The sequence below is a fragment of the Lepidochelys kempii genome, chromosome 1 (assembly GCF_965140285.1).
Source record: "Lepidochelys kempii isolate rLepKem1 chromosome 1, rLepKem1.hap1, whole genome shotgun sequence".
NCBI lineage: Eukaryota > Metazoa > Chordata > Testudines > Cheloniidae > Lepidochelys > Lepidochelys kempii.
In genome coordinates, this window is record NC_136380.1 from 124,371,115 (window position 1) to 124,390,667 (window position 19,553).

The 19,553-nt window shown below is 44.4% G+C and overlaps 1 protein-coding gene and 1 long non-coding RNA gene across 11 annotated transcripts in view; one reads left to right on the top strand and one right to left on the bottom strand.

The window, feature by feature from the left end:
* LOC140914821 (uncharacterized) overlaps positions 1–12,452 on the bottom strand; it is a 25,254-nt gene extending 12,802 nt beyond the window's left edge. For 2 of the 5 annotated variants that reach the window (XR_012160001.2, XR_012159998.2), the window contains exons 1-3: positions 10,571–12,452; positions 3,077–3,228; positions 1,463–1,507 (exon numbers count right to left, since the gene is read on the bottom strand). This is a non-coding gene — a long non-coding RNA (uncharacterized LOC140914821). The remainder of the gene's footprint in view (positions 1–1,462; positions 1,508–3,076; positions 3,229–10,570) is intronic. The other 3 variants (XR_012160003.2, XR_012160000.2, XR_012160002.2) reach the window with 3 other exon arrangements.
* RGN (regucalcin) overlaps positions 11,978–19,553 on the top strand; it is a 25,899-nt gene continuing 18,323 nt past the window's right edge. Inside the window, exons 1-3 of one of the 6 annotated variants that reach the window (XM_073353488.2) lie at positions 12,656–12,914; positions 15,996–16,049; positions 17,643–17,808. In XM_073353488.2, coding sequence (XP_073209589.1) covers positions 17,646–17,808 — 163 coding nt within the window. In that variant the 5' untranslated portion in view covers positions 12,656–12,914; positions 15,996–16,049; positions 17,643–17,645. The other 5 variants (XM_073353525.2, XM_073353498.2, XM_073353515.2 and 2 more) reach the window with 5 other exon arrangements.

A 19,553-nucleotide genomic window follows, 5' to 3' on the forward strand; every position in this document is an offset into this window, starting at 1 on the left:
CCACGGCTCTGTAGCTGCACTGCCTAGCAAGAGCTCGCAGCCCCGCCGCCCAGAGCATTGCACCGGCAGTGCAATGAGCTGAGGCTGCGGGGAGGGGCTAGCCTCCCAGCTCAGGGGCCAGGCAGGAAGGTCCCATGGGCCAGATGTGGCCCAGGGGCTGCAGTTTGCCCACCTCTGGCCTAACAGGTACTTTGCTGGCAATCACAAGTGGGAGTTACATGATTTAGCATCTTCATTCAGTGGCGAACCCCCACCTGGGGGACCTGTTCTTTGATATGTGTGTTTGCTATCTGTATTCCATTACCCACCCTCCTTCCTGTCCGCTTCAGATCATGCTCAAGTTGCAGTGGGGGAGGTTTAGATTGGATATTAGGAAAAACTTTTTCACTAAGAGGGTGGTGAAACACTGGAATGTGTTACCTAGGGAGGTGGTAGAATCTCCTTCCTTAGAGGTTTTTAAGGTCAGGCTTGACAAAGCCCTGGCTGGGATGATTTAACTGGGAATTGGTCCTGCTTCGAGCAGGGGGTTGGACTAGATGACCTTCTGGGGTCCCTTCCAACCCTGATATTCTATGATTCTATGTCTGATTTGTAGTTAGAGAAGGAACTGGAGAAGCATTTGGTCTGCATTATCCCTTAGACCCTCAGTACAAACCATGAGGAGTTTGAGGGTGCAGGTGCAAGCCAACAGACACGACTTGCAAGAATTATCCAGTCTCAGGTGCATGCATATCCAGAGTGGAATACACTCAAAGTGGAATGCAGATAGGGAACATATTTCTCTAAGAACTCCAGTTACAAAGGGTGACTAACTTCCCTTGGTAGCCTTTGATTCAGTCCGTCAACTTAATGTATGGGTAATAGACTGTAGCCTCATTTCTGCATTTCTTGGGGAAATTATCAGAGCTTTGTTCTAGAAAGTTAAAATTAATGTTCTTATACATAAAATAAACTATACGCTTTAAGTGTAAAATAAGTAACTTTAGAATCATAGAATATCAGGGTTGGAAGGGACTTCAGGAGGTCATCTAGTCCAACCCCCTGCTCAAAGCAGGACCGATCCCCAATTAAATCATCCCAGCCAGGGCTTTGTCAAGCCTGACCTTAAAAACTTCTAAGGAAGGAGATTCCACCACCTCCCTAGGTAACGCATTCCGGTGTTTCACTACCCTCCTAGTGAAAAAGTTTTTCCTAGTATCCAACTTAAATCTCCCCAACTGCAACTTGAGACCATTACTCCTTGTACTCATTGCTTACATTAATGAAAATTCAGAAATTTCAGAGAGCATGGTGTGTGCCTCCTGGGTACAGGCTACAGCAGCTCTGAACAAAACAGACATGACAGATATCTTATTAGGAATGTACAGATGAAGTATACAGAAAATGTTACATACAGTACATCTTGTAAGAGCTAGCACTTACATGAAATACCAAACACAGGGCAATGTCCTGCAGTTCTTACCCATATTAGATGTTGTTGATGTCATCAGCTCCCTTAGCTCATGACCTGTCAGGTAAGTGAGAGGAAATGACTTTCAAATAAGCTGTCTTACAATGTATTTATAATGGAAGTCTATCCATATATTCTGTTTTAGCTTGGGCTATATAATGCACTTTTAAATTTATTTTTAAGAAGCATTTCAGTACACTTCTAGTAGTTTTATAAGAGAAATCAGACTTTCAAGGCTGATTTTAAATTATTTAATATACCTTAACAATTATTCAGTGCAATAGTCCCTAGAAAAGGTGTTTTCAAACTTTTCCCCACTTGAGACCCCAAAACCTGGTGCAACTTCTTATGATCCAGTCTCTCAATCCCTTGTGGTCACAGGAGAAAATGGTGGCTGATTTGGGGAAAAGGGCGCTAGATGGAGTGAGTTTCTACTGGCTGTAGTGCGGATCATGAGGCAAGTGCTGGCTGGGTTGGGGATTCATCTTCTGGTTGGGAGGCCACAAGTATTTGAGTTTGCTATTAGGGTTGCCAACAATTCAGTGTCTTGTCATTGCCAATCACATTAGCTGAGCAGTGAAACTTGGTAGTGAATTTTCTGTTTCTGTATTAATGTGAAATGTTGACAATATAGCAGTATTACCAGGTTAGAAATATGAGCTTAATTTGACGCGGTATCAAGTCTACCCACAGGCATAAGCCTTTGTTATTACATCTAAACATTTTTAACTCCTTAGGGAAGGATTTTTGTAAAGTGGGAATACATTGTTCAGGACAGACTTTCCGCATGAAAAGTTATGTTGAAATGTGATTATGATACAGACGAGTAAATGGAAAATCAAAGAGACTTGTAGAAATTTGATCTCTCCTTGGTCTACTTGCCACCTACTAATGTAAGTTTAATCAAAAGGCACCTGTTTCAATGTTCATGCTAGGAACCATTGTCGCTAAAGGCAACTTCTTGGCAGTGCTGATTCCTGCTCTATAGCCAGCTGACCATACCTGCTGATATTATAGTATCTAAATTACATCTAACAGCTAGACTAATTTATTTTGATCTAAAGTAGGATATTAACAATGATGGGCAAATTCCCGAGAGTAGACTGCTATTAATGGATGCAACAGTATTAAACAAACGTGACTCTTGCTCTTTAAAACAGATACTGCCAAGGGAGGAAGAGTTACATGTGAAACACGCACACTGAACCAAAATTTTCAAATATGGTATGTTGGTTTTGAAAAGCAAGTGATGACCAAGGAAGATCAGAAAACATTTTTTCTCTAGTAGGGTTGCTGCAAACAAATCTGGGTCTTCAGGCATGAACCCTGAGACCCAGCCTATCACCTCCAACTTCTACTGGCTCCAAATTACTATGCCATAACTCAGGGTGGAGGGTTTTCAGAACTGGTGAAGGGGGGTGGCTTAGAGGAATCAGTAGGCTTTCCATTAAACAAAAGGATAGGAAAACTTGTGATATGTCCTGCTTGAGATAAAGGGTAAGGTATTCTGACGTTTCAGTAGTCCTAAACTATGAACTTGACAGAGTTCTCAGCTAGTATGCATCAGTGTGTGCTCCATATTTCTTGGAACTAGAGTGTGTGCAGTAACCATACTAGCATCACAACCTGTCTGTCCAGCAGGATCACTTGTCTGGTGAAGCCCCCTTGCAGCTCATTGTTTGGCAGCTTGTCTTGACCATTCCTGCTTCCCTCGCCAAAAATCCGCCACGGTGAATCTTTGTTAGTTTGAAGCATCAGCAGCCAGCATGAATGAGAACCTCAAAGCATACAGGAGAAAATGCAAAATCTCAGAGGGTGGATCTACCCTAATTACTCCTCTCTCTACTTCTATAGGCAAAAGTCCTCAGTGGTGAATCTTTCTTAGTTTAAAGCACCTTAATTTTTCATTTATCCATTTAACACTTGTATTTAACATTAAAGAACCAGTAAATTCCATCCTCTCAATTTTCATAATTAAAAGTCTTGTATGTAAATGTAAATGTAAATGTATTAGCATTTTATAACCACAACTACTGATGCAGGAAAAATGTTTGGCATCCTGCTGACTAACCACAGTTCAGAGTTCAAAATATTTGTTGTGGGAGCTAGAAAAAGACAGCACTAGTGTTGTAGTTCAGTAGAGCATAGAAGAACTGTTAATTTTCTCTTACACTATGTCCTAACAGTAGCTAGTTTTAATGTTTACAAGCCATGCTAAAGAAAAAGTATGAAAAGCAGCAAGAGCTGAATAGAAATCCCAACTGCAAGGAGTAAAGAAACTGACCAGATTGATTCAAGGTGCAGCTATCTCCCACTAAAGAACTTTTGCAAGCTGTAATTTTATCCACACTTCATGACTGGCAAATTTGTGGGATTCACATTTTGCAAGAAAAGGGGAACAGCAGCCAAAGGCCGGCAGGGGCTGTTGTGAAATCACACTTGGGTAATGAGCAGTCATCCACTACAAGGCAGTATTCTACCCTTGTTAACACATCCAGCTGAACTCTCTTCTTCTCTTTATTTCTAGTCTCCTTTAAATAAGCTATACAAAGCAAGCCTTTACTATCGAGGCACTTCTCACTTAGCTAAGGGCTTCCTCTCTGTTTATGCAGTCACATAGATTCTCTGCACCCGTGCCCTGGCACAGAATCTAAAACAGGTGATCTCTAAGAGGAAATCCAATAGCTGTTTAGAGGACAGACTTGTGGGAAGCGGGGGGAGGGCGGGAGAGAGTTTCTTTCCTGAACGCTATAACAAAGTTAAATTTAAAATAAAATCGACAATGATATTTGAATCCAAGTAGAGGCACCTGATGGTGGAATGCTAATGAGAGAGAGCTGCCCTTACTAAACAGGCACTGGAGCTCAAAGTTAAAATGTTCTTTGTTTTGTCATTTGTTAACTTCTCAAGCCTGAGATATTTAGCACCTGGTATATAGATACCAGTATGGAAAAGGAATGTGATAGAGAATTACAGACAGAAATTTCTTGTTAATTGGTTTCAGAGTAGCAGCCGTGTTAGTCTGTATCCGCAAAAAGAAAAGGAGGACTTGTGGCACCTTAGAGACTAACCAATTTATTTAAGCATAAGCTTTTGTGAGCTACAGCATCCGATGAAGTGAGCTGTAGCTCACGAAAGCTTATGCTCAAATAAATTGGTTAGTTTCTAAGGTGCCACAAGTCCACCTTTTCTTTTTACCTTCAAATAGTAAATCAAGGAGGTCTACAGACATAGGTGTCACTACTTCTTTGAGTGATGGTCCCAACATGCATTCCACGCACGGAATAACACATGCCTACCCTGTGCCTGAGTCTAGAATTTTTTTTTTTAATTTTTACAAGTACTGCCTGTGGGAGGTGGCACAAGACAGGAGGTCCAGAAGATCGGGGTTCTGACCTTTGACCAGATAAGACTGGCGAAGAAATAGGTGCCACCCTATGCCATGGGGCCCTCCTTTGTCAGTTGATCCATTCTACTGGCAATGTTGGGGATAGTGGGAGCCCTACCCTAAACACCCAGGATTGGTGCAGGAGTCCCACATGCCATTGCCTAGACACTCACAATGGGCCCTGTCAGAATATTCAGAACAGCAAGGTGAGCCTGATCCGCTAGTTCTGGGAGAAAAAAAACGAGGAGTACTTGTGGCACCTTAGAAACTAACAAATGTGGGCTTTCGTGGGATAAAACTCACTTCATCAGATGCATGCAGTGGAAAATACAGTAAGAAGATATATATACACATACATACACACGCACACCATGAAAAAAATGGGTGTTGCCATGCCAACTGTAACAAGACCAATTAATTAAGGTGGGCTATTATCAGCAGGAGGAAAAAAAAACCTTTTGTAGTGATAATCAGGATGGACCACTTCAAACAGTTGACAAGAAGGTGTGAGTAACAGTAGGGGGGGAAATTAGCAAGGGGAAATAGTTTTTCTTTGTGTAATGACCCATACACTCCCAGTCTTTATTCAAGCCTAATTTAATGGTGTCCAGTTTGCAAATTAATTCCAATTCTGCAGTTTCTCGTTGGAGTCTGTTTTTGAAGTTTTTTTGTTGGAGAATTGTGACTTTTAGGTCTGAAATTGAGTGACCAGGGAGGTTGAAGTGTTCTCCGACTGGTTTTTGAATGTTATAATTCTTGATGTCTGATTTGTGTCCATTTATTCTTTTGTGCAGAGATTGTCTGTCTGGTTTGGCCAATGTACATGGCAGAGGCATTTCTGGCACATGATGGCGTATCACATCGGTAGATGTGCAGGTGAACGAGCCTCTTATGGTGTGGCTGATGTGATTAGGTCCTATGATGGTGTCCCTTGAATAGATATGTGGACAGAGTTGGCAACGGGCTTTGTTGCAAGGATAGGTTCCTGGGTTAGTGTTTTTGTTGTGTGGTATGTGGTTGCTGGAGAGTATTTGCTTCAGGTTGTCTTGCTTACAGGCTGTCTGTAAGCAAGGACTGGCCTGTCTCCCAAGATCTGTGAGAGTGATGGGTCGTCCTTCAGGATAGGTTGTAGATCGTTGATGATGTGCTGGAGAGGTTTAAGTTGGGGGCTGAAGGTGACGGCTAGTGGCATTCTGTTACTTTCTTTGTTGGGCCTGTTCTGGAGTGGGTGACTTCTGGGTATTCTTCTGGCCCTGTCAATCTGTTTCTTCACTTCAGCAGGTGGGTACTGTAGTTTTAAGAATGCTTGATAGAGATCTTGTAGGTGTTTGTCTCTGTCTGAGGGATTGGAGCAAATGCGGTTGTATCATAGAGCTTGGCTGTAAAAGATGGATCGTGTGGTGTGGTCTGGGTGAAAGCTGGAGGCATGTAGGTAGGAATAGTGGTCAGTAGGTTTCCAGTATAGGGTGGTGTTTATGTGACCATCGCTTATTAGCACTGTAGTGTCCAGGAAGTGGATCTCTTGTGTGGACTGGTCCAGGCTGAGGTTGATAGTGGGAAGGAAATTGTTGAAATCATGGTGGAATTCCTCAAGGCATGGGTCCAGATGATGAAGATGTCATCAATATAACGTAAGTAGAGTAGGGCTGTTAGGGGACGAGAACTGAGGAAGCGTTGTTTTAAGTCAGCCATAAAAATGTTGGCATATTGTGGGGCCATGCGGGTACCCATAGCAGTGCTGCTGACTTGAAGGTATACATTGTCCCCAAATGTGAAATAGTGGTGGTTGAGAGCAGTCTCATTGTCTTCACCAGATGAGGCGGTTACTCCATCTTCTATCTCTGCCAAATGACTTTAAACAAAATCAAGAGCTCATGCACAGAGTCACTTCGGAACTATAGATTGAGCTTGAGGAAGTCTAGGAGCCTCAGCACAGCTTACTAGACATTCTGTAGCTTTCCAGTCCCAATCCAGTGGCCTTCCGCATCAACATCATGGACACAGTAAAGACAGTTTGGCGCATACCTGCTTTGTGTGCTCCTACCCCAAGAGGGTCAAGAAGGGTTATTTTGTTGCATCAAAAACTTTCTGCCTTTGGTTCTCTTACCCACCACCCTAACTCTTTGGTGGTACAGGCAGCTACAGAATGGTCCAAGCAACAGCACCCAAAGACTACTCCCTCTGATAAAGGGCACAAGTGACTTGACTTTCAAGGGACAACAGCCTTCTCTTCTACTTCCCTGCAGTTCAGAATCTCAAATTATCAGGCCCTCTTGGCCAAATATGATTTTACAAATTATAATAAGTTGTTGGAATTTAAGGACAAGCACCCTGAGGAGGCTAGGGCCTGCTTCCAGGCCTTAGAGGATGAGGTCAGATTGGTGGCCAAAACTTCCCTCCTAGCTGCGGTGGATCTGGCAGATACTGCTTTTAGAGGGATGGCTACGGTCACTGCTATGAGGAGACACTTGTGTTTACAATCTTCAGGTTTACCTACAGAGGTGCAAAGTACCATGCAAGATCTGCCCTTTGATACTATCAACCTATTACACAAGAAGACAGATGAGTCTCTTCACTCCTCAAAGGCTTGAAAACAATGCTTCATTCACTGAGCATTTATGCCCCTGCCTCGAACAGAAAACACCATAGAAAGGGGTATAGAGCAAGACTGCTGCCTCGGCCATTTTACCACCAACATCCTCAGGAGCCACCACACAACACTCTAACCCCAAACAAAGAGGTTTTTCAGACAGAACTGTAAAGACCCGCATCTCTTTATTGATGCCTCTTCATTCCCCTCCTCTGATGTACACAAGAAGATCTGGATGACCTTGACAACTGGAGTAATAGAAATGGGTTGAAATTTAATAATGCAAAATGGAAGGTAATGCACTTAGGGACTAACAGCAAGAATTTTTGCTATAAACTGAGGATTTATCAGTTGAAAGTTATAGAGGATGAGAAAAACCTGGGTATATTCATTGAACATAAAGATGAGTATGAGCTGTCAACACAATGCAGCCATGAAAAAGGCTAATGCAGTCCTAGGATGCATCAGGTGAGGTATTAAAAGTAAAGGCAGGGAAGTACCATTATACAAGGCACTGGTGAGACCACATCTGGAATATTGTGTGCAATTCTGGTCTCCCATGTGTAAGAGAGAGGAATTCAAACTGGAACAGGTGCAGAGAAGGGCTACTAGGATGATCAAAGGAACGGAAAACCTACCTTATGAGAGGCGACTCAAAGAGCTTTGCTTGTTTAGCCTAACCAAAAGAAGGCTGAAGGGAGATATGATTGCTCTCTACAAATATATCAGAGGGATAAATACCAGGAACGGAGAGGAGTTATTTCAGTTCAGTGCCAATGTGTACACAAGAACAAATGGATATAAACTGGCCACCAAAACATTTAGGTTTGAAATTGGATGAGGGTTTCTAACCATCAGAGAAGTGAATTTCTGGAATAGCTGTCCCAGGGAAGCAGTAGGGGCCAAAAACCTAACTGGCTTCAAGACTGAGCTTGGTCAGTTTATGGAGGGGATGGTATGTTAAGACTCCCTACAATGACACGTAGCCAATCTGCAACTGCTAGTAGCAAATATCTCGAACCGCTGGTGGCGGGACACAAGATGGGGAGGGCTCTGAGTTACTACAGAGAATTGTTTTCCAGGTGTCTGGCTGCTGGGCCTTCCCCACCTACTCAGGGTCTAACTGACTGCCATATTTGGGGTTGGGAAGGAATTTTCCCTGTGTCAGATTGGCAGAGAATCCTGCGGGGGAGGGGTTTCACCTTCCTCTGCAGTACAGGGCTCGGGTCACTTGCAGGTTTAAATGAATGTAAATGGTCGATTCTCTGTAACGTGAAGTCTTTAAATTATGATTTGCGGACTTTAATAACTCAGAGGTTATGGGTCTCTTACAGGAGAGGGTTGGTGAACTTCTGTGGCCTACAATGTGTAGGTGGTCAGACTTGAAGGCCAGAAGGGGCCATTATGATCATCAAGTCTATTTGGAGGCTGCCTTATCCAATTTGCCAAAAATGGAGGGCCATAGCTAGAGACAAGTTTCTGATGCCTCCTACCCACAAACCTCCTTCCTAGTTCCTTTTCAGGGACCAGTCTGATGAGATTCTACAACAAGAGATGAACTCCCTTCTCTTCCGGGGAGCCGTAGAAAGGCTGCCTAGGATGGGCTGAGTGTGCTGGAGGGGGCAGGTGCAGTAGGAGGACACAAAGCAGCATCTGTAGGCCCACGCCTGTGCAAAGCAGCGCTTCATGCAAGGAGGTGTGGACAGGCCACCACGCAGTTCCTTCTGAACTGCCTGCAGCTTCAGATGAAGTGATTACATGTCTGCTATTTCTCAGCTTCCTGCCTTTCTTAACATAGTGATTTACAGTTTTTCCTCTATTTGTTTAGTTATCTATTTCTTTTTCTTTCAGTCCTGTTTTTGGTTCATGGAGTGTGTAATGCTTTCCTTTAGGAACCCAAAACCATAAGCTATTGTTACACCTCTCTGCCTTAGCAAGAAAGCTCTGCTGGAGATTAGACAGTAAGACAGCTCCCTCCCGCACCAGTCTCTCCACCTCACCAGCAAAGTCCTTAAGCTCCTGTTACCTGCAAAGCAAGGTTAAGACAGGCAATTAGTGAACCTCAGTTTCTGAGTTCCACACGGACATCACGCTGTAGCATCCAGCCCTTCTCACTGGGCCCTCACAGAAATTAATTTTGAACAAGCTCTGTCTTTGCCTAAACCAGTTTCTCACTTACATCAAGCTACTATCATCTCCTGCCCTCCACCCACGAGGCTCCATCATTTACAAAATCAGAGAGTGTTGTCCCCATTTTCCCCTAAGTTATAGATAAGCAGAATGGGAAATATAAGGCAAACAAAAAAGAAAAAGTCCCTTGGCATTGCCTCAAGAGCCAGGAAATACCTCTTGGGGGTTCAGACTCTGCTGTGTCCCCGATGTGCTCACTAGGCTCTTCCCTAGCTTAATTGCTTTGTTTTCCTTATATGTAAATGTAATTTTCATTGGCTATGGTTTACAACCCTTGACACAGACAGGTAAATCCACATTCCTTTGTCTAAGGCATGCTTGTTTGTTCACTGCCTCCAAAACACACTTTAAGAACATATTTCTGGAGTGTGCGCACACAAAACTCTCTTTACACAACCCATACATACTTCAATGATATTCATGCCCAGTGTGTCACCAGGTTTTATATGATACCTTACAAGTGGGTTTGTCAATTTCTTTCATTAGCTCAATCTTCCACCAGCGAATTGGGAGTGGGGTGGGAAAAGAAGCACAATTTTCCCTGGGAGACACTCATGTTTACAATCTTCAGGTTTCCCTAGAGAGGTGCAAAGTACCATCCAAGATCTGTCCTTCGATACTATCAACCTATTACACAAGAAGATGGATGAGTCTCCTCACTGAAAATTGCCCTACCAATTAACAAGGCTCTGTTATCACCTGCTTGCAGTCTGGTAAACATATGTCACTAGCTAGCCCACCTGTAAGCAAGCAGATGATAAACACTATATACCAGCCCAGAGAATAGAGCACTCCTTATAAGACGCTGTCTAGCTAAATATTCTGACAGCACCCTCCAATGGAGCTTAGTCTACATCTATAGCTTTACTGAAAGATGTTCCCATAACAGAAATTTGTAGGCCTGCAACTTGGTCTTCTATTCATACCTTTGCCATGCATTATATCATCTTACCTGCTTGCCAGGATGATGCTACCTTTAACGTCACAGTCCTTCAAAACCATCTTGGACTTGCCTCCTCAGCATCCACCTCCTTGTTGAGTTAGTGGTTGGGCGGTAGAGCGCCCATAGAGACAGATGTTTGAAGAAGTGGAGGTAACCTTACAGCAACTTGAGTTCTTTGAGATGTTTTGCCCCTGTAGGTACACTCTAGCCAGCGGTGTCACTTGGGATACCAAAGGTAAAGTCTAAATGTTGACATCCTTTCATCTACGAGAGACGGTGGGAATTGCAGCCTGTGATGTAGATGGTTTGCAATGTCTCATGTGACTGAATAGTCTGTTTCCCCACATTTTATCAAATTGTGTCAGCTGTATGAAATAACTGGAATGGGGTCTGATATGGAGGGGCAGAAGGTGGAGTTTAGGGGCTGGGTATCTAGGGGTGTGGAGTGGGGTTGAGTGATTTGGGGGGCGGAGACCCTACCACTGAGGTGAGACAGCAGTAGGGCAACTGTTTAGGAGCTGGCTGGGTCAAGGGGGAAGGGCCTTACTGGATCCAATCCTAAAACATGAAGTTTAATTGGGGGGGTGGGATTGTCACTTTTTTGCACCATCCACCCTACTATGCACAGGTGCCCCCACGGAGCCAGGCTGGACCCTTTGCTCCTGCAGATGCCTGGTATTGAGTCAGCCTGACCCCACCCCATTCTGTCTCAGGTGTTACTAGGAGATGGTGACAGAGTTCAGGCTCCTGTGCTGGGCCTGTGCAGGCTCTGCAGTAAAAAAAAAAAGGGCCTGGCAGACGCAATGCTGTTCCCAAGCTGCCACCCCCCTGAAGCCATCACCTACACAGACAGCTCCTCAGCATCCCTGCTCCACCCAGCCAGCTCCCCACCTTAAGTTGGCATCTCCCCTACAGGCACCATGTGGGGAGCCCCACCGACGAGTCAGTGCTGCCCCTGCCAGGTGGCACCACTAACACCCTGAGCTCCTCTGTTGCTGTATTTTCTTTATGGGCAGGGGCGAGATCTGCCAGCTCAGCAACACTCTACCTCTGAGGCTGGAGTAGCACTACTAGCCAGGGAAAACAATGTTATTGAATGGTTTCAGAGTAGCGCCCGTGTTAGTCTGCACCCAATGAAGTGAGCTGTACCTCACGAAAGCTCATGCTCAAATAAATGTGTTAGTCTCTAAGGTGCCACAAGTCCTCCTGTTCTTTTTGCAATGTTACTGAATGTGGTGGGAGTGAGGTGAGAGGGCTTTGCCCCTCTCTGTCTCTCCCCACTCCCCCCCCTTGTGGTGGCCCTGCCCTGGGCTATGGAGGCTCTGCTCTGCAGCCGGGAACTGAGTGGGGGTGCAGCTGAGCCTCCTTATACGCCCTTTTCGGCGGCATGGTGCTCTGTGCAGGCCTGCAGACTCCGCTTTGCCCACGGGCGTGTGTCTGCCCTCTGGCCGGGCATCCCTAGGCCCACACCGTCTGGAGAACTCCAGTTAGCGGAAGGTGAGCAGTAACCTTTCCTTGCTGCCGCACGGCGAAGAGCCCGAAACAGGGAAGGGCAAAGAAAGCAAAAGAGCGGGGGCGTGGGGGGAAGAGTCCAACCCCGCGCTGAGAAGCAGGGCGGCTGGGCGTGCAGGGGTGAAGAAGGTGGGAAGGGAGGAGCTGCCCTGACACGGGGCTGGAGTCACGCCCCGGAGAATGCCAGGGGGGCTGTCTGCACCCACACAGCCCGGCCAACGGGGGTGCTCGCTAATCACGGAACTGCCCCTTGGCTCCGCTTTACCTGGCCCCGGTGGGTCCGGCCTTGCGCCAGCTCTGGCTGCAGCCAAGGCCCGGCCTCGCCTTCGGGTCTCTCCCCTGCCCCCCCGCCCCGCACGCAGCCAGCACAGACACGGCGCCGCCGCCGCCGCCGCAGCTCGGCCCCCGCCGCGAGACACCCGCCCAGCGCCCCGGGCTCGGCGCGGCCCCGCGGGGGAGAGGGCGCCGCGCGCGCACTGGGGACCATCGCGCGGGCGCGCGCCTCTCGGGGCGGGCACCGGCGTGGGCGGAGAAGCCTCGTGGGGAGCGCGCGCGCGCCCCGGCGAGGCGCTTGCAGGGTCTGTCGCCGCTGCCGCGGGTGGCGGGCGGAACTTTGGCTGGGGGCGGCGCCAGCGGGCTCTGCCCTGCACCGCACCGGCCTGGGGCCAAGTGCTGAGCCGGCCCGCTGCCCCCAGGGCGGGGAGTGGAAAAATGCAGCGAGTGACCCGCGTTAACCAGTAACAGAGTCAGGGGCTATAAGTGCTTAGTCCTCGCCGAGGCTGCAGCCAGCGCCGGAGCCAAGAACTCCCCCCCCCCGGTCTTGTGCCTTCCTCCGAAGCAGGTACCGCGGGGGCTGCAAAGGGGCACCAGCCCAGGGCTCCTTGGGGCAGGGGGTTTGAGCGCACCAGGCAGCGTGCTTGGCCAAGGCAGAGTGACTGCGTTTGTGGGCGTGTTTCCGCCCCCCGGGACTTCTTCATTGTAACGGGCTGTTGTGTCGCGGGGCTAGGGTTACAATGCGAGCCGTGTGTGGAAGTGGATCTTAAAAGTGCATCAGCTGGGTGTGTAGTAAATGGAAAGGTGAACGGGGAAGCGCGCTGTGTGCAGCCGGGATGCTGTGGCTACGGTTTGCAGGGCTTTGCCTAGCAGTGAGTTGGAAAGGTATTAAATGTGGCATTCAGAGTTAGGTCATTCAACGTTGCCTCTCTGAAACATGTTTGAAATTGAGTCTTTTCCTTTGCTAGTTTCTCTCTTGTCTGATTTGCCTCGGCAACTTTTGAGACCTTGTGACATGAAGACTTAACTTATGCAAATGTAGTGCCGCGAGGCATAATTCCGAAACATAAACATATGTCTAGACATTTACATAGCTATGTGGATAAAATGAGCCAGCTGGTCTCACGATCTTTGGTATTGGCTTAAATGCCAATAATACAGCGTTCGCTCGGGAATCTTGTTGTTTCTAATTCATGAAAGATATAACCCACTTTCATATGAAGCAGAACGACTCCATGGCTACTTTAAACAAGTCAGCTGCTGATGCTTATTTATGTAGGCACCACATATATAGTACCTAAGACATTTACATAAGGGTGTTTTTTGCCACGAGGGGGAGAAGAGTTGCAGTGAACTGTATAAAGAAAAGGAGGACTTGTGGCACCTCAGAGACTAACAAATTTATTTGAGCATGAGCTTTCGTGAGCTACAGCTCACTTCATCGGATGCATTCAGCTGTAGCTCACGAAAGCTTATGCTCAAATAAATTGGTTAGTCTCTAAGGTGCTGCAAGTACTCTTTTTCTTTTTGCGAATACAGACTAACACGGCTGCTACTCTGAAACTTGTGAATTGTATGCAATTAGACGAACAAAGGAAAAAATCATGCCCATAAATAAATTCTGAAGTTACTGTATTGCACAGATGTTCTGTATAGATGTAGAAATCTGATCCTGCAAACACTTGTATGTGTGCTTATTACTAGTTATATTAGTAGTACCAGTAATCCTGCAAACACATACATCAAGTGTGTTGGTGACCAGTGGGATTCAGAGGACTAAAGTTCATATTGAACATCATAAACTCCTTGGGACCTGACTAGGCTATCAGTTGGAAGCTTAAAAAAGAAAAGAAAACCCCATGGGGAAAAAGTAAAATTAAAGCGTGTTATATAGGTAACTCAGACTTAAAGGCCTAAATTGCCCGAAATGGAAACTTTGCAATTGTGTAGGAAGAACATAATAATGGAGTCCTCAGTCAGTTATTTAGGCCTTTATCATGCTTCTGAATCTGGCTTAGGTACTCATTGACAGTCTGTACTTCTATGTTCACCCCTTTTACGAGACTAAGTTAAATTTTGTTCAAAGCATACCAAGTAAGGTATCATTTGAAAACTCATGATTTACTGATCATTGTTGTCCTGGTGAAAATGTGTGTGGCAACATTGTATGTAAAGATATAAGATTCCACTATAGGATATTATCAAAGACATGTTCTGGAGAGCAGTCACACAAATGAGTTCCCCATAGACAAAAGACTAGCCAACACCTCAGCCAGGTGTTGGTGAAATCAAATGGACCATCACCTGATTAAGTGGCCACTCTTTCGTGTAGCAAAAATCTACATTTTGACAAAGAAGCAAGTTAAGGTTCCTGGACACACAGGTTTCTGTCTCCGGAACAGGGTGGATACAAATCAATGATTTTTTTTTTTTTTTTTTAGAAAAAATCAAAACAATCGGATTTTTTTTATTTAAATCTGATTTTTTTGATAAAATGCTTTTTGAGGAAAAAAAAACATCTAAAGATGGTTTTAATTAAGATACATTATAGCTCAAAGATATCTCATCATGGAATAGGGATTATAAATTCTAATTCTATAGTATGAGACAATATATTCATGTAATGTTTAAGAAAAGTTTTGTAAATGAGTTCCAATAGTTCATGGATTAGGGACCCAATTTTATGCGGTTGCAGGGGCTTCTGTATAGATTATTTAGGTTAATCTTTCTATCTACCCAATGGGACTCAGTGCTTAGTCGAGAAGATACCATCAGAGATGCTTAGTTTTGCAGTTCTCAAACTGTGGATTTGTGTCTCCAGAGGTAACATGCTTGTTAACAGCAAAAATGTTTTTAAATGTATAGAGGTGAGAAATAGCAGACTTCAACTCTGTTGTCCCTCTGCAGATTTGTGTACACAGAGTCAATCCCTTACCTCTCTCTAAAAGTGCAAAGTTTCAAAATGTTCAATGAATAGAAGATTGTAGGGGGCGGAATAGATCTGGACAAGGAGAAGAAGTCTGGAGAGATAAATGTGAGAAGTGAGGGACATATGCTTGTTTTGTTAAAATATTATATGTTTGCTTTTGAAGATAAAAATCCAGAATACTTAACATTGTTTTAGTTATACAATTTATATGTCTGTCTGGTGATGTTCTCCTCCTAATACTGCCTGGCAAGAAAATCCTCCAAATATTAATGATTAACTTGTTGAATTGGTGATAGTTCACCTCCCAATGACTTCAGAAATATCTGCTTCAGTTACCTTTGGTAAATGAAATAACCAAACAATCATTCTCTGATATAGCTGTCAAACCAATCTGAAAAGTTTTCAAAATAAATCACTGTTCAAAAATGTATAGTGTGTACCTTCTAAAAATGAAACCTACATCTATCTCTGAGTTGTGAAGAATATGTATTAAGGTTATAACAACCAACAAGAATGCACTTTTATGTAGAAAACCATGATTAAATTGAGTCTTCCTGGCTAGTGATTTAAATCAATTCGATTTAACTCAAATCCACCCTGCTCCGGAACATCAGCTGGATTCTTGTGCAAGAGAAAGGGCTATAAGAGGAGAGGGCAAACACCCCCTAATCATTTCTCTCCTTTGCCTTCTACCTATATCATCATCAACCCCTGAGGAAGAAAAGAAGCAACATTGGACTGGTGGAGATATCCTGACTAAAAGAGATTCAGCCAGTAAGACTGCTGGAACATGTCGGGAGAGAGACTTTTCCTTTGCATTCATCTAGCTCCCCAAACTGGGGACACGGAGGAACATTTGGGGTGGAGTGGTGGGCCTGGGCCAGCCCCAACAGGGCGAAGGGGGGAAATGCCACCTAGCCCTGCTCTGCTCTCCAGCTCTGCTCGGGTCCCGCTTCCGGCCCTGCTCTCAGCTGAGGCTCTGCTCCTTGCCCCAGCCTCGACCCCCTGTCCACCTCCCCTCCCCCAGAGCCACAGCCCTGCTCCCAGCTCAGGGAGGGGCAAGTGACCGTGAAAAGTTTGGGGATCACGGATCTAGCTTGTTAAGTTAGTTGTGTTTTTACCTTTTACTTCCTTGTAACTAATTCTGATTTAATGTGCCTCATTAACTACAGACTACAAATAATGTGTTGTTTTATCTAAATCATAGGTGCCGGCTCTGTGGGTGCTCTGGGGTGGAGCACCCACAGGGAAAAATTGGTGGGTGCCTTGCACCCACCGACAGCTCCCCACCCTGCCCCAGCTCACCTCCACCTCCACTCCACCTCCTCCCCTGAGCGCGCCGCTGGGTCCTGCTTCTCCCCCGTCCCTCCCAGGGCTTGCGCCACTTAACAGCTGTTTCATGTGGCAAGCCTGGGAGGGAGGGGAGAGTAGGGGGAACACCACGTGCTTGGGGGAGGAGGCAGGGCCAGGGCAGGGATCTGGGGAGAGATACAATAGAGGCAGGGAGGGGCAGAGTTGGGGCAGGGCCGGGGGGGGGGCGGTGCGAGCACCCACCGGCACCGCAAAAGTTTGTGCTTGTGATCTAAATGAGTGTGTTTGGATTGAAGTGTTTGGGAAACTCCATTTGGGATAGGAAGATTTGTGCATATCATAAACGACAGACTTTATATGAGCTTGTATTGTCCAGGAGGGGGCTGGGCAGTACAAGATGCATATTTCTGGGGGGAAGTCTGGGTCTGGGAGTTTGCTGGTGTTGCCATGAAGTGTAATCAGGAGTGGCTGGCTATTGCACTCAGACCCTACTGCTGGGAGTGATTTACATCCTGGAGGCTGTGTGTGAGAAGGCCAGACAGGAGTGGTCACTCTCACAGCAAAACAGTGTAAATTAAAAAGCACCCCAGGTTGGGGAATTGCGGCGACACAGCTACCCATCTGTTCAGATTGTACCCTTGGTAGAGTCACACTTTTACCAGTTAATTTGCTTTTTCAGCAACTGTCCTATTTTCCTGAGGGTAACCCTCTTCCATGAGACTTCAGTACCTAAAATCAGGGTTAAGTTAATATTTTTTTGCTGCCTCCTGATTTTCAGATGGTGATCAGGAGTCACTGTCTACTTCATTTGCTTTCTATGAGGGAAGAATAGCAGCAACTTGATGATCTCCAAAATCGCTGCTTTTTTTAAAATAGGTAGATAAGGCTCTCTTTAGAGAGCAGCCTGCATTACCATGTTCAAAGCATGAGGGAAAAAATAAACATTAATATTGTTTTACATTCAATTTCATTTCAGCTTTAAATTGGATTTAAAGCTGATTTTCTTTCACATATTAACGTTTTGCTTTGCTGACTTTGAATTCTTTTTTCTCTCAGGAAATGTCATCCATTAAGGTTGAGTGTGTTGTCAATGAGAATTGCAAAATTGGAGAATCTCCAGTCTGGGAAGAAAAGGAAAGCTCACTTATATATGTGGATATAAGTGGTAAAAAGATTTGCCGATGGAATTCATTCACCAAGCAAGTGCAAAGTGTTTCTGTGGGTAAGAAGCTGCTTTTAAAAGATGCCATGGATTGCCAAAATGTAAATGTTTTTAGTGTAAATGTTTTTCTTTGGATTGATAAAATATGCCTTTCCAAAAAGCTTAGACTCATGTGCATAAAGAAATTAAAAGTGCATAAATACCGAACAATTCCATGTTTAGTGTTGGGGGAAGAAAGAACATTCCCTACAATTCATGCCCATCACACTCTTTTGGAGAAAAGGAGCGGGCTTTGCAGTGTCTCTTCAAGACCAGTAAACTTATGATTGACTGGACCCAGTCCTAAGGATTTTTTTTTTCCTGTTTTGTTTCATTTAACATTTAGGTTTTTGCTATTTGGTTACATATAGTTATTCCTGTCTTTTGAATTTTGTAGTACCAGTTGTAATCCATTTTCCTTGGCCATCTATTTAGAATAGGAATGGTATGTATCCACATAGGTTCTGATCCTGCATCATTAAATTGCAAGATTTAATAAACTTTACATTCATTCCAAAAAGCCATTAGCATTCATTATTGTGAAAACAAGGTAATATACTTGTGAACATCATGCATAACAGACCATGTAACCTGTCTAGTATGAAAGAAAACATACTTGAATGGATAATTTAAAATTGTAAGTAATAGGATTTCCTTTTTGTACAATTTTTTATTAATAATGAATCTGTATTGTAAGAAACTGATTCCAGTTCATAAAAGTCTGGTTAACTTAGTCTGTCTATCAGCAGTAAATTGAGATACCTGTAAATTTAGGAGTTACTTAATTTAAACTTTGAAGGTAACTTCCTTCAGACTTCTGGTTTGAGGACTGGACAAAAGGCAGTAAATGGCATCTTACAGGTTATAGAGTTCTCCTTTGATGACGCTTCTAATTCTTTTATACTAGTATAGCGTTCCTTGGTACTGTATACGCTTGTTGGCTATGTTGGATGTTTAGAATGTGTGCATCTATGCTTCTGTTTCCACATCTCTGCCAGCCCAGTCGTATGTCTGAGTCCCATGCATTTCATTTATACTGTGAAGTAATTAAATTTGTGCAAAATGTTATATTACATTTCTTACATCCTATAAAAAAAAAACTTTTGGTAATTTAGTTTCCAAATCAGTTCTTGTCTGATATTTATCCCAAGTTTTACTGGCTATACCTGTTAGTTATTCTTCCTTACTTTGTTTCTAGATAGTAGGCTTTTATAGAAACAAGATATTTCTACTCAACTTTTCTTTTCTGTTTTTGTCAATTCCCTGTTAATCACCTGTAATTGTACCTAATGGGTCAGTTGAGTGTAAAGTAACCAGGGATCATTTGCTAATTCTCTGATCTACTTAAATCCCTGGAAAGCTCTGCCACCTACTGATTTTATTTTATTTTTTTACAATATGACTAAACTATTGATATTTTCTGTGTTCTAATGGTACTGTATTTAACAGAGAGAATGAAGCTTAGATTTCTATGTTGAGCAGTTATCTTAGTTATTTTATATTTAGTTTTTGCATCTTGGGCAACAACTTAATGGTGAATTGTGCAAGAGTTGTTTAATAGATTTTAATTTCAGTCTTGCTGATGTAAAGGTCGTATCTGTAATGTCCCCGATCCCATTGAACTCAGTGGGACTACTCACATGCTTAAAGTTAAGCACACACACGTCTTTTTTGCCCGCAATATCTCCCATCTGATATTCCCCCCCCTCCCCCCCCGTTTTCTGTCACATCTAAGCCTTCACTCTGTTCTCCTAACCCAAGACTGG